This window comes from Talpa europaea (assembly GCF_964194135.1).
Source record: "Talpa europaea genome assembly, chromosome: 5".
Lineage (NCBI taxonomy): Eukaryota > Metazoa > Chordata > Mammalia > Eulipotyphla > Talpidae > Talpa > Talpa europaea.
In genome coordinates this window covers 82,756,962-82,771,533 of record NC_140071.1, presented here as the reverse complement: position 1 = coordinate 82,771,533, position 14,572 = coordinate 82,756,962, and the positions used below count along the sequence as shown (strand labels likewise).

The window sequence follows — 14,572 nt, the reverse complement described above, 5'->3', positions numbered from 1 at the left end:
TAACCACTCCAGGCCACTTCTTCAGGCCCTTTCTTCCTGCTGTTTACTTTGCTTGTGTTCTTTTCCCCTAGGTATTTTTATAACTTTCACCTTCATAGGGAAATGAAGTTAAATCAGGCTTTTCCCATTACTAGCTTCTACCTACACCTTGCATTCCTCCCAGGTTGCACTGTGCATGTGTATGGACACCTGGGGCAGAGAGGCTGGTCCATGAGTGCCTTTGATTCCAGACACTTGGGCTGAGAAGCCAAGGGGCTGGGGTGTGCGCATGTGTGAATGAAGACACCTGTGCCCAAAGACAAAGGCTAAAATGTAGGATAATTCCAGTTTTATAATTCATCATCCATCTGATTTCAGGAAAACTGGTTAACTTCTTTGACATTTTCTTGATCTATAAAGTTAATTTCTGTTGCTGAGGGTTATTGTGAGATTTAAATAGCAAAGGGGAGCAAGAAATAAGCATTGAATTTTGAAGCTAAAGCCCATTTAGATTGTGCCTGTTGAAATTTGTAATTCTGGCCATTTGTAAGCTTTTTTCCTCTGAATTCTCCCTTGGCGTTCTTCACCACCTTTCCTTTCTGTTTTGTTTTGCTTTGCTTTGCTTTGTTTTGTTTTGTTTGGTGTAAGTCTCACAGAAGATAAACAGGGTAAAAAGTTTCATGGCATAGCTCTTCTCTCTCAGCCAATCAGTGGTTTAACTTTCCTTGTCCTTCCTTTGTCAGTCAACAAATATTTAGTAAGGTCTGAACAGATAGGAAGTCCTGCAGGAGGTAGCTGAATACTTAATTCCACTTTGCAGTTATCCAGGCCTGTTGTTCCATTTCACAAATGGAAACTGTAGAGGCAGAACTGGACGCGGTGCAGGTTTTCTGATCCCATGCAGACCGGGTAAAGGAGGAGTCAGAGTCCTCAGTGGTTTTGCAGGTTTTTTATTGGGGTTCACCAGGCATATGGCAGGCAGGGGTGCTGGCTGGGGGGCTGGGAGGCTGGCAGGCCTCCCAGTCCCCAGCAAGTCTTTACTCTATCTGGGCTCTCTGGCGTTCGTTCTGCTGCTTCTCGGCTTCTGCTTCTGCTTCTGCTGCTGCTCCTGGCGTCCCCGTGACGCCGCCCTTAAAAGCACAGTCTTAGCTCAGCTGAATCCCATCCACCCATGCCCACACCCTGTTCCAGGCACCCGCCATCAGGCATGCATTCAGGACAAGGATCCATCATCTATCCTGATGGCGGAAGGGCAGAAAAGCCTGATATTTTCTTTACCCTACAGAAACTCAATCCTACCTGAAACAAGAACTTTTTCAGTGTTAATCCTGTGTTAATGAATTTCTTAAATTAGTCTCTGCTGACACAGAAGAGAGTGCTGTGTTATATGTGAGAGAATTTATTGTTTAATCTTATACATAACTTTGAAGGTATGGTGGGTTGGCTGGGGACTAAGGGGTGGTGGAGAAGATGCTGTTTCAGTGTAGCCAAGGAGTATCAGGTTAGACCAGTGTCTGCAACTGAGTGTGTTTGTTTAAGAAAGGAGATCTGGCAGGAGCAAGGGTCATTTCAACTCAGTTTTTAAAGGTGCAGAAGGAGTTTCTTTATTGTCATTAAGTTGTTTTACTATTCTAATTTGATAAAGAAGCTAAGGAAATATCTTAAAGTACTTTCAGTGGGCAATAGTTATTTATTTGTAGTGGACATTCCAAAGAACTTTCAAAAAGGCATAAGAATAAATGCAATGTAAGAAAATCTTACAAATTACCAAAGAAAATTAAAAAAAGAAGAATGAAAATCATGGATGGGATCATTGAGACTAGACAAAACAATATAACTTACAGTTTACTTTCCTATGGATAGACTACATTTGGCTTTGGGCTCCCTAGTGGTTACCAAAGAAGGAAGTTAATTTTGTAATTTCATATACAGTAAGATAAAAATAAACTGATCAGAAAAAGCAAAATGTGCTGATTAGAAAACATGAAAGGAATTTCTCCAAGAAGACCATGTGAAAATGACCCTTTGTGATTTTGAAACTTTTGAATGGCAAGAAGAGCAAGGGTGGATTTCATTAAGCTAATTTCTATTGCAGTGTCAGTGCAGACTGATGGCATACTGAGCACTGGCCATCCAGCATCTCTGATTTACAGACCTGGTTCTCTACTTGGATCTCAACTCCTATTTTAGAAAATGGTCTGTATATGGCTCAATCAATTCTTAAATGTCATATTTTTTCATTGAGATAACATTGGTTTAGGTTCACATCTCTTCAGATGTATCTACCACACCACACTCATTACTACTCATTACTACCACCACGACACCCACAGTTCTCCACCATAGTCCATTGGGCCCCCTCCTACTTTGCTCTCACCTTCCCCCTCCCGCCTGCTAGTCTCACTTTCACAGTCAGATTTCTAGGGTTTGTTTTTTTGGCTTGGTTTTATATGATTCTTTGTTTGGTTTCTGGTATTTTTCTTTTCTCTTTCTGGCTTATTTCACTTGGCATAATGCTCTGCATTTCCAATTCATGTTGCTGCAAATGGCAAGAGTTCATCTTTTTATTTATATATATATATTTAGTTATATATAGTCAGTTATATATATAGTATATATACTATCTATAGTATATGTAGTATAGTATTCTTTTTTTTTTAAAGATTTATTTTTATTTATTTATACAAGCACTGGGTATAGTCAGAAGTGCGGGAGGGTGAGAGAATTCAGCAGAGCCAGAGCAGGGAGCAGAGCAGGCAGAAGGACCGAAGTACACTGCTGAGGGGAACAGCGGGTGGCAGGAGAGGTCTGCGTGCCATGTGGGACCGTCAGTCCTGCTCCGGGGGCCAGGGAGCAGCCGGGCATCGAACTGATGCTGCAGAGACTGCGGGCAGCTTTGCAACCCAGCGCTCAACCGCTGCGCCACCGGGGAGGCCCTGTAGTATAGTATTCTGAATATAGTATTTCATTGTGTATAGCTCCCACTCTTAGTTCACTCATCTGTCCTTGGACATTAAGGTTGTTTTCATAACTTGGCTATTATAACTAGGGGTGCAGTAAGCATAGGAGTGCATACTTAAAATTAGTGTTTCTCCATTCTTCCAGTTGATACTTTTGAAAGAAATTGCTGAATTGTATGGTAAATCTGTTTTTAATGGTTTGAGAAACCTTCACACTGTTTTCCATAGGGCTGGACCAGTATGCATTCCCACTGACAGTGTAGAAGGGTTCCTTTTTTCCCACATTCTCAAGAACACTTGTCATTTCTGGTATTTTCCATATGAGCCATTCTTACAGGTGTGAGATGGTATTGCATTGAGGCTTTGATTTTCATTTACCTGGTAAGTCATGAATCATTTTTTTATGTGCCAAAATGGCATCATAGTCTTAAGTTTATTCTTAATAAACAGTGAGTCTAGCAAATAGCCTCTTATTTTACCTCACAGAAAACCTGTTCCATTATTCATTAATCACCTTTCTGCTTTCCTCATACAGATTAGGTGCTTGATTGTTCTGAGTTAACATCAGTGTATTTACAGGAAACTTCCCAGTGGGAGATAGTTATGGAATACTAAAGTTTACATTATTGTCATAGACTATAAAAAAATGCTTCAACTTTATGCTACTCATTACTACAACTTTTTCTCTTCATCATCTGTTCGGAAATCCGGTATCCGGTGCTTACTAAACATGGTAATGCGATCAAAGGAAGAATGTCAACTGACTAGAGCAGATTACTTGAAATCAGAAAATTCAGCTTCTAGCCATCACTCAAGCATTGATTTTATGACAGTTGTCATGTCTTTTGAGCGTTCTAAGCGTCTTCATCTGAAGCCAAGTTTGCCCTGGTCAATTTCACAGAACTGTTCTTGGACAAATTAGATAAGGGTAAAAGTGCCTTGAAGGTAAAGCCACTCTGAATAAAAGTTAGTATGAATAGCTACTGAAAAGTATATTGCAGAGGCTAGAATGGTTGACCTTTGCAGCTTTCATGACTAGGTAATGCTTCATAATGAATCTCTGTTGTAGTGCCAGGAAGGCACAGTGCAGGTTTTCTGTGATCCGAGCAGATGGGTAAAGGGGAGTCCTAGAGCCCTTGATGGCTTTTTCAGGCTTTTATTGAGCTTTTACCAGGTACATGGCAGGCAGGGAGATTGAGGGGCCAGGAGGCTAGCAGGCCTCCCTGCCCCCGGCAAGTCTTCACTCTTTCTGGGCTCTCTGGAATTCTTGTTCTTCTCTGCTGGTGCTGCTCTTGTTCTGCTTCTCCCTTCTCTTGCTCTTTCTCTCCCTTCTGCTCTGCTGGTAACCCCGTGACGCCACCCTTATAAGCCCAGTCTCTCAGCCCAGGTGCACCCACCTATGCATGCCCACACTCTACTCCAGGTGTCTGCCATGAGGCATGCATATAGGACCACAGGGATCCATCATTAATCCTAATGGCGGGAAGGTGGGAAAGCCTGATACTTTTTCACTTACCCTACATCTGTCAAAGAAGCTAACTCATTAGATTATGATTATATAATATTTAATGGGGAAAAAATCCCTTTGTAAACATTTTTTACCTTGATAAAAATGTGCATTAAAAATCATGTCTAGGGCCTCCCCAGTGGCGCAGCGGTTGAGCGCTGGGCTGCGAAGCTGCCCGCAGCCTCTGCAGCACCGGTTCATACCCAGCCACCAGCGAGGGTCCCACATGGCGTGCAGACCTCTCCTGCCACGCCTGCTGCTCCCCTCGGCAGTGTATTTCATCAGCCTGCCTGTTCTGCTCCCCGTTCTGGCTCTGGTGAATTCTCTCACCCTTTCATGCTTCTGACTGTACCCAGTGCTTGTATAAATAAATATTAAAAAAAAAAATCATGTCTAAATTAAATACAATCTTTATGTGACCTCAACCTATAATCAGTTTATGGTGTCTGTAGTCATTTTGTAGGGTGAGGATTTTATATGTTTAATAAATTGATAAATTATTAAACATTGTGTGGGAAAGAGAAATTGACTAGAATGTTTTCTCAGATAATAATTATTCAGGTAATTACAATTATTTTGAAGATGGACATAACTAAATTGAGATTTCCCTTTTGTTAATTTAGTAGAAATGTCATACTCTTATCTGTGCTTAAGCCTTATATTTTTTCCTGATTCCTTCTTTTTCTATCAAAATTAACATCCTCATTCTCAGTCCTAAATCATGATGCAGGCCAACTAACTCACTGCTGGCTCAGAAAATAAATAATGTCTTAAGGTAGGAACAAAAGTGGAGAAATGTTTTTTCTTGCAGGGAAATCCCTTTTGTGCTCTTATTCCTTTCCCCCTTTATCTGCCCACAAACACACAGAATTCCTCTGTAATTCCTAGCACGCTGTGTTCAGTCCTTAAGAAAAGAGAAGTGAGCAAATATTTGATTGTTTGGACCTGGCCTGGAAAAGTTTCTATCCAAGCTAACTTAAGAAATTTTTATTCCTGAGTCAACTTGATCTGTTTTCTTCTGTCAGGGGGCCATTCCTCGTGGCACTGGGGAAATCTTGGCATCCAGAAGAATTTAACTGTGCACACTGCAAAAATACAATGGCCTACATTGGATTTGTAGAGGAGAAGGGAGCCCTATATTGTGAGTTGTGCTATGAGAAATTCTTTGCTCCTGAATGTGGTCGATGCCAAAGGAAGATCCTTGGAGTAAGTATTGGAAACCTTTTTATTATGAGTTTTAGAGAAGAATAATTTGTTGTTATAAAAACCTTTCATCATTTTTACTTTTTGTTTTCTTCTTGCTTGATTCCCTCTGCTTTCATCACGATTTATTTTCTTAGAGCAAAACTAAATGGACCTCTATAGAAGTATATCGGACCCATGGGGTTAAGTTGTCTTTAGTTTTATCTTACTGAGTGTTGGCTTGTCTGGTGAAAGTCTAGCCACTGTGGGGAAAAAATAATTTACTGTGGGTGTGCTACTTCAACAGGACCCTGTTTGCTGAGGAATGAAGAGGTCGCACAGACCACACACAGCAGAGTTCTCAAAACTGACACCTTCACTGTTTTAAATTAAATTCCATAGCTTTTATAAGAACAACTTTTCCCCACTTGTCAGGGTTCAAGCATAGGGCGCAGCTCTTATGAAATATATAAAAACATGAGCCTTATAAATGATATATTTTTCTTGAATGCATACAATGTTTAAAAATATAACCTGTTTTATGAGTGTATACATATGATAGAAAAATAATCAAACCACAACTTTTTTATTTTTAAGGGAGTAATTTAGGAGTCAGGTACATAATAAATAATAATGAATGAATGAATTTCCTACTCTGGAATACTCAGTCTGCAATCATGAAGTAAGAGTTAGGCATTTCCTAGCTATAAGTGACTAGGAATTGGAATTTTATTTTAGAGAAGCGGGTGAAGGTTCCCATTATCATACAAATTATACAGAAGTTGGAAATGCCATTGCTGTAGTCTAGTATTTTCAGTATGAAAAATAATAATGAAATTTAATTCAAATCAATTGAGAGAAAAGTTAGTATAAATTAATGAGTTTAAATGGGTCCAAAAATTCAGGACACTTAAAAGTTATAAGTATACCACATGAAATATATCTGTATTACTAATTTGTACACTATGTTGGGAACAAAAGAGTAATGATTCAGACTACATACCCTTCTACATGATGACAAAAAATAAATAGAGCATGCATTTATAAACTTTATAAAACAATGTCAAGTAGAGTCTTAGGGTCAAGTAAGGTTCTATTTTTTTACTCTAAACAATTAGAAAATATAAAACGTATAAAGAATAAAATAAAATGGCCTGTGTATTTATCAAATTTTCATCCAGTTTGCTCTTTACACATAATCTATTTACAAAATTGTAACTATGCCTTATGCATATAACATTCTCGTTTTTGTGTGGTAAATATAAAGGAAAGAGAAAATTCCTGTGTTAGCTGCTCTTCAAAGCTGGTTTTTGTATTCTTTTATTGAGGTGACAATGGTTTGCAGTACTTTAGATGAATCAGAGGTATAGGTCATACCATATAATGATATTATATTACCACACCTCTTAATTCAAAGAAATGATTCCTTGCAAAGCCAACTTCCCAAAATTTATTTTAATAATTAAATCTGGCCCCAAGTCTTTGATACTGGGTATATTTAGCCCTAGAGCCACTGTTGACTAGAATCAATGTTTTATGGTTAAAATTGTAGACACTCATTTTAATGTGTGCTTAGTACAGTCACAGCTAATTTCCAAAACCCTAAACATGTGTTAAACTGGTCAGATTACCTTGATTGTGTTAACTACTTCCATAATACACCAAAATAAAAGTTTGTTTTAGTTTTTGAATGTTTTTGCCCTTATTCCGAGACATTGTCAGTACTATGAAACCCACCTTTTGAGAGAAAGCAGAATATATTGTAGTAAGCACTTACGAAATGTTTATTCACTGCACGCATAATGTTTAAATAACTCAACAGTCATTCTTCACATAAGTTTATTGATGTGTATTTGTGAAAAACAAACATATAGTACATCAGTTTACATGATTTGTAAGTCTGTCCTGTTGCTTAGATGAAAAGCTCAAGACAGCCACAAAACATGTGTGTCTACTTTGGGCCAGTTTCACTCAACCATATTGGTACAGCTATTAGAATAAACATTTGCATTCATCTACCTTTCTATAACAGGAAGTCATCAATGCTTTGAAACAAACTTGGCACGTTTCCTGTTTTGTGTGTGTGGCCTGTGGAAAACCCATTGGTAATAATGTTTTTCATTTGGAGGATGGTGAACCCTACTGTGAGACTGGTAAGATATAGAAGCCATTAGATAAAAAGATAAAACATTAACCCTAATATTGCTGTACAGGTAAAAGGAAATTTTGGGCAAAATAGTTTCCCTAATTGTTTAGGCTCATTTATTGTTACTCTCAATATATAGCAAATGTGAAAATTTTATCTCATTTTGTCCAAACAGTCCCAACACATTAAGACAAGTGAGCTTGTAAACATTACTTTAATGCAAACATATTTTGCTTGACTCCACAATATTTTACAGATATAAATTCTACCAAATCTTGTAGTTTAAAGCCACCCCTTAACACTCCAATGGGTGAATTTTGAATGACTATAAATGAGAAATATTCAACTTTTGAATTGATTTGTTCTTTAAGGCAACTGCCTTGACAATATTTTAGAAATCCTTTGTTACTTTACTGCATGAGAGAATAAACCTGGTTTGGATTACTCCCTTGATAAAATTATTTTTTAAAAACTAGGCTTTAAGGAAATATCTACTACCTTTGTCTTATTACCTGACCTAGATACCTAGGAGTGGAATTGCTGGATCATATTACAGATCCATTTTTAGTCTTTTGAGAATTTCTCAGCAATTAAAAAAAAAAAAAGATAAACTCATGCCAGAGAACTCGCTTTTCCTTCCAAAGGCTATAAATGAACTTCCATAAGACTTATTTATTAATATTACCCTAATTTAGATACTACCACCCATATATTTTAGCAGTAAAATATTTTTCCTTTATTCTTCCCTTCACTACCACTGCATTGTGACCATGTAATTTTATTACTGTTCTACCTTGAAATTCAAAATGTGGTGCAATAAGAAAGGAATATTCTATGGTGATCAAGTTAAAGCAGCAGTCAGCTTCTTGAGATGGTCAACCTCATTCAACCCTTCTTTGCCAACTCAATATTCTCTTATTTTCACCTTTCTTTTAGGTCCCTAGTTAGGACTAATCTAGATCTATACGAGACTATCCACAAGAAAGCCCTGGAAATTCTGTCAACTACGCCATGGGCTGTTTTGTGACAGGTTGACTATAAGCTGCCTACCCTCATTCAACCAGCATAGTTCATATTTTATAATTCCATTTAACTCTACTGAAGAAAGAGGTGTTTGTTTTAGATGCTTTGCAAGATGTTTTGACTGTTTGGCAAATAGTCCTTATCTAACCAAAACACATAATAAACTATCTTAATATTATATTTAATTTGTCTGTGTCATATTTAAAACCCCAAAAGCGCCTCACAAAGGGAAAAATATTATTAAAGATTTCTTTAAATGTCACTTCTAATCAACTTGTTCTGTTTGTTCTCTTTCTTTCTTTTTTATTTAAATATTTATATATATATTTTACATCATTGTACATTTTTGTACCATGTTTGATTTCTCCTCTCAGGTGTACTCCCTGTAAAATTCCCACCACCAAGTCACCCGTGAAGCATTACCATAGTCTCTTGTGCTCTTCCCGCCCCTGTTTTAATCCCTCTCCCTCCCCCTCCTCCACTGAATGTCTCCTATTTATAGTTGACTGCTAGTTTTGTCTTCCTTTTTTTCCCTATTCTTTTTCTTTAGCCTCCTACACTTATTCTTAAGCCAGTCTCTCTCAGATCAGTGATTCCACTTTCCCCTATCCAAAAACCTAGTGACATCTTGGATTCTTCTCTATCCTTTGTTCTCCCAATTAGCAGTCTAATGAAGTAAATTCTGGTAGTTTCATCCCCAGTGCATTTTGAATTCATTCATTTTTCTCTACCTCAATTATCACCACTAAATTTAATTCAACTCTCCCTTTCTCTTAACATTATAATTGTCAACTAAATGGTCTATCTTCTTTCCCCCAAACCTCAAATAGTAGCTTTGGTGATTTTATTTTATTAAAGTGAATCAGATTCTGTCTAAAATCATGGTTTCCACCAGAGTGAAAATTATTTTCCTTTCTGGGGCCTGCTTTGCCAGCCTTTCCCTGCCACCTTGCCTTCTGTTAGTGGATTCATATTTTCTACCCTTCACTCTTTCTAAACCTGCCAAGAGCCCTCCTGCCTCTGGGCTTTTGTATTTGCTGATTCTTCTAACTGAAATATTCTTCTCCAGTTTTTCTATAACAATTCCTCCTTTTTTTTATTTCAAGTCCCCTCACAACTATTACCTCCTCAGAGAGGACTTTCCTGACGCCTCTATATTGAGTTGTCCTCCCCTCCCCCAGTTATTCAATAATGCATCACAGTTTTCTTTCCCTTACATTTACTAAATCTGAGATTATTTATTGTTATTTACTATTATTTGTTTATTTTTCTTAGAACAACTGGGATGTAGACCTGATTTGTGGGGGGTGAGAGGATTCACCAGAGACAGAGTGGGGAGCTGAGCAAGTGGATTTACTTAAATACACTGCTGTGGGGATCAGCGGACAAGACAGTGACATATGCCATGCCATATGTGGGCTAGCTCCCTGGCTTGGGATCAAACTCAGGCCATAGCAGTGATAACGCTGATACTTAACCCCTACGCCACCAGGGGGATCCCCATTTATTTATTGTTAATGAAATACCATTGCTTTAATCTTTGTTAATATTTAGGATTTCTCCCCTCAGGTATCATTGTTGCTCTCCCACCACCAAAGCACAAATAGTCCTCCCCTACAGTCCATCGTGCCCTCCTCTCCTGCTTCTCATCTCTCCTTGTCTTCCTCTCCCACCTCCCCTTTGGATGCTGCCTCAGATCTATGTTCAGTTTTCAAGGATTGGTTTTATAGTCTGTCTTTGTTTTGGTTTCTCTGTATCCCACAAATAAGTGACGCCATCTACTATTTATCTTTCTCTCTTTCTGACTTATTGCACTTAGTATAATCCCTTCCAGCACAATCCATATTGCTGCAAATGGCATGAGTTTATCTTTTTTTTTATTGCTGAGAAGTCCTCAAAAGATAAAAATGGATCTGTCCTATGTTCCAGCAATTCCACTGGAAACCTGTACTCCTATCATTACACTTTTTTTTTTTTAAGATTTATTTTATTTATACAAGTACTGGGTACAGTCAGAAGTGCAGGAGGGTGAGAGAATTCACCAGAGCCAGAGTGGGGAATAGAACAGGCAGACTGACGAAGTACACTGCTGAGAGGAGCAGCGGGCGGCAGGAGAGGTCTGCGTACCATGTGGGACCCTCGCCCGGCATCCAGGGATCGAACTGGTGCTGCAGAGGCTGTGGGCAGCTTCGCAACCCAGTGCTCAACCACTGCGCCACCGGGGAGGCCCCCTATCATTACTCTTTAACATAAAGCAAATTATAACTGAGAATACAAGCCCCATGAGAACAACCTCATGTGTCTGCTTCATCACTATACCCCTACCAGTGTCTGGCATACATAGGGCTCTGTGCATATGTGTTAAGCAAAGAGGTGGGAAGGAATTCCAAAGGTTGCTAAGAAAAATAAATCAAGTTGCTTGTGATAGCCTACTTTCTCCTCCGTCCCTAGTTGAACTGAAAATGTCAAAGATGAAAAAGTGAACCATGAGTAAACATGGTAGTGAAGGTAGCTGCATAAAAGAAAATAAAAATGCTCATAAGTTCCACTTTTGTAGTAATAGAGAAGCATCTTATTGAAAGTGCTTTCTACCAAAGGAAATCCAATTTGTATTTTATAACCATATCTGTGTATTCTCTGGCTAAGGATTTTCAACATAAAGTCATAAAATTGAAAGAACAGGAAAAGAAATAGTGGCTGATATTGTGATTCAGTCCAGCTAGAAACTTAGTCATGGTACTTATTCATACAAGTTTCCCGTGACTGTTTTTTCCTTTATTACGTCAGATTCAAATGAAATTTTGTGGTACCAGAGATTTCTTCTTGATTTATATTCACTGATCTTATTGTTGCTAGTCATTGGAAGTTGTCTGGTATTTTGTTGAAACTGTCATGTCTAATGATAAGTTACCAGAGTACAGTGTTGTTCTTCATAATACATATTAGGTGTCTAAGCAGTTGTTGAGAATGAAAAGTATTACATAAAAAATAATAAGGAATGTGATGTAAATAATGCTTACCAAGAGAAACCTGAAACTCTTAATTACAAGTAACTTTATCTCCGCTAATTCTAATTTTGTTGCTGCGCACTAGGAACTGACGTTCTACAGCTTTGTCATGTTTGAATTACGTCTCTCTCTACCCTCACTCTGCTTTCCCCGCTACCCCATACAGATTATTATGCCCTCTTTGGCACCATATGCCGTGGATGTGAATTTCCCATAGAAGCTGGTGATATGTTCCTGGAGGCGCTAGGCTTTACCTGGCATGATACTTGCTTCGTGTGCTCAGTAAGTATGCTCATTTCCGAACTGAAGGGCACAGTGTGGCCATTTCTGGCCTAAATACTAGATGGAAACCCTTCAAATGCAGAAAAAATTTACAGTGGTTTAAAAAGTTATTTAGTAAAATTTTGGGCACTTTGTGAAATTTTGGGGCACACAGTAAGACACTTGGTCCTTAAGAGAAAGTCCTGTTTTCAATATTCTTTTTTTAATAAGGAGACTCTATATATATTCCTTGAAACAGTATGAGTCCTTTACCTTTATTTAATGCTTTTTTTATTGCAGTGCTTTCAGTAGTTTTTAGAAATATTAGTACTTCTCAAAAAAAGTTATAAAAATCTGTTATTGAATTACACCAAGTAAACTGTATCCATGCTCTTTCTCAGTCCGTGAATATTCTTTTGTGAAACTATAGTAAACATGCAGTAATCTATTTGTATATTTCATTTGATATTTTAATATTTGGGTCTTTTTAATCAGGAGGATAAACTCAGAGATTATCCTTGACCTATGATATATATTTATACATAGATATCCAAAAAAAGGTACTCTGGTCAGATGTTTGCTTTTTTAAAATTAGACTTTAACCAAACTATATACAGTAGTTTTCATTACCTGTTGTATGAAGAAGGGAAAAAGGTGTGTTAATTTTTTCATTGGAAACAAATGCTTCATTCCCCATAGAGAAAAATAATGATTCATGATTCAAATTAATTAAAATACATTCCAGAAAAAGTCATTCTTTATTGCTTTTGAAAGATTATATGAAATGTCAACTAACTTATTCAACAACCAACTATAAAGTGCTTTGTCATTTTATCTATTGATTGAAAAATCATTTTCTGCTTCTTAAGCATACTTGATAAGATGATAATAGTCACTTAAATAATGTTTATTTTTCAGGTATGCTGTGAAAGTTTGGAAGGTCAGACCTTTTTCTCCAAGAAGGATAAGCCACTTTGCAAGAAACACGCTCATTCAGTCAATATTTGAAAGTTAACAGGGGAAGAGAAGAAATTTGAAGAGAAGAGGAGAATTAAAATTACCAACTAATTTTCAGATTAAATATTTATATGAAGTTTTGAAAAATAATTGTGGCCCTGAGGGATAAATTCCAGCTTTTAAAACCAATTCTATGAGGAAATATTTGGCTTCATAAACTAAAGAGACAGTTTGGCATTTATTAATACTTTTTCCTTGTAATTTCTGCCTATAAAATAACTTTTATAAAAACCAATTTCCTGGTTGGCTGTTAAATTCATCTAAGAATAAATTAGTGAAGAATTAAATTCTAGAATTAAAAAAATTCAGCCTTTATGCTGAAATAACTACTTTCCTTATTAGATAGTTATAAGTCTTTCTATAAAAGACAATGAAAATGCCTCACACTTTATCATAAGTGAAGCATTGTATTTTTTAAAGTGTTCTTTAAAATAGTAAATAGGAGTTTAAACATAATTTTATCAGTAATTGGTGTCAGTTTTTTTAAATCACATATACATTTTTTCGGTCCTATAGTTGACTTTTCTAGCAGGAAATATCAATGATGTTATAAAAATATGTCATGCCAATAAGTAAGTCTTTTTGTAATTCTCCCCCACCTTCCAAGGCCACCATATAGCTTATAAATCTCAAATTTTAACTTTTATTAAAATATGGTTATTTCTATTCAATGTGTATGTTTCATCCCCATATTGGTCAAACTCCATTTTTCCTTTCCTTCATCCTGAGTAAAGAACTAATTGAACAACTTTGGATTCTGATAGTGTTCTCTAAGTTTAAAGACACTAAGTAGAGAATAATGTGGCTAGGAAATAAGGTAAATCAGTATTGTATTCAAAAAAAATTTAATTTCCCCCATTTCTGGACAGATATAAATAGTTTAGATCTGTTTCAGAGCTGACCTGCTGACATATGAGGTTTTAGAACTCTCTTTTCCTGGCATTTTTTTCCCCTTTAATTCTACATTAGAAAAATAAAAGAATGCCTGGAGATGTGAGAATATCTATGTTATTTTTCTCCTGCTAGCTCTCTATCAGTGATAAATAAACCACCTCCACATAGATCACAAAGTTTGGGAAGTTTATTCACGGAGGTTGGTTTGTTAGTAGGAGACCATGATTACTCAACTGTTTTCGTTTTCTTCATTTTCAGAAAAAAAATATATAGGTAACACATGAAGACAGAAACAAAGATGGTAAAATTGTGGTTCCTATTGATACTAGCCCAGTGAGGAAGCATAATGGCATTTGATAGTTTTTGCCTTTATTTCCAGAATGGGTGAAAGTCCATGATCCCTTTGTGTTAGAATTTAAATTTGTTTGGGACAAGGTGCTTCAAAAGTTAAGACAAAGACCAAGTCCTTCCTGCCCATCCCTCACTAATAACTTCATTCAGTTGTAGACATGTTTGTTATAAAGAGAGTTTAAGTTACAGTATTTGCCTAACTTCCTTAAGAACTTTTCAAGGCATCTGCCCGGAAGCTGTTAAT

General features: G+C 37.0%; 1 protein-coding gene across 2 annotated transcripts in view; it reads left to right on the top strand.

The window, feature by feature from the left end:
* PDLIM5 (PDZ and LIM domain 5) overlaps positions 1-13,074 on the top strand; it is a gene marked incomplete at both ends in the record, with an annotated part of 228,711 nt that extends 215,637 nt beyond the window's left edge. For both annotated transcript variants that reach the window (XM_084233451.1, XM_084233450.1), the window contains 4 exons: positions 5,472-5,652; positions 7,661-7,781; positions 11,972-12,087; positions 12,985-13,074. In XM_084233451.1, coding sequence (XP_084089577.1) covers positions 5,472-5,652; positions 7,661-7,781; positions 11,972-12,087; positions 12,985-13,074 — 508 coding nt within the window. The remainder of the gene's footprint in view (positions 1-5,471; positions 5,653-7,660; positions 7,782-11,971; positions 12,088-12,984) is intronic.
* Between the last annotated feature and the right edge of the window lie 1,498 nt (positions 13,075-14,572).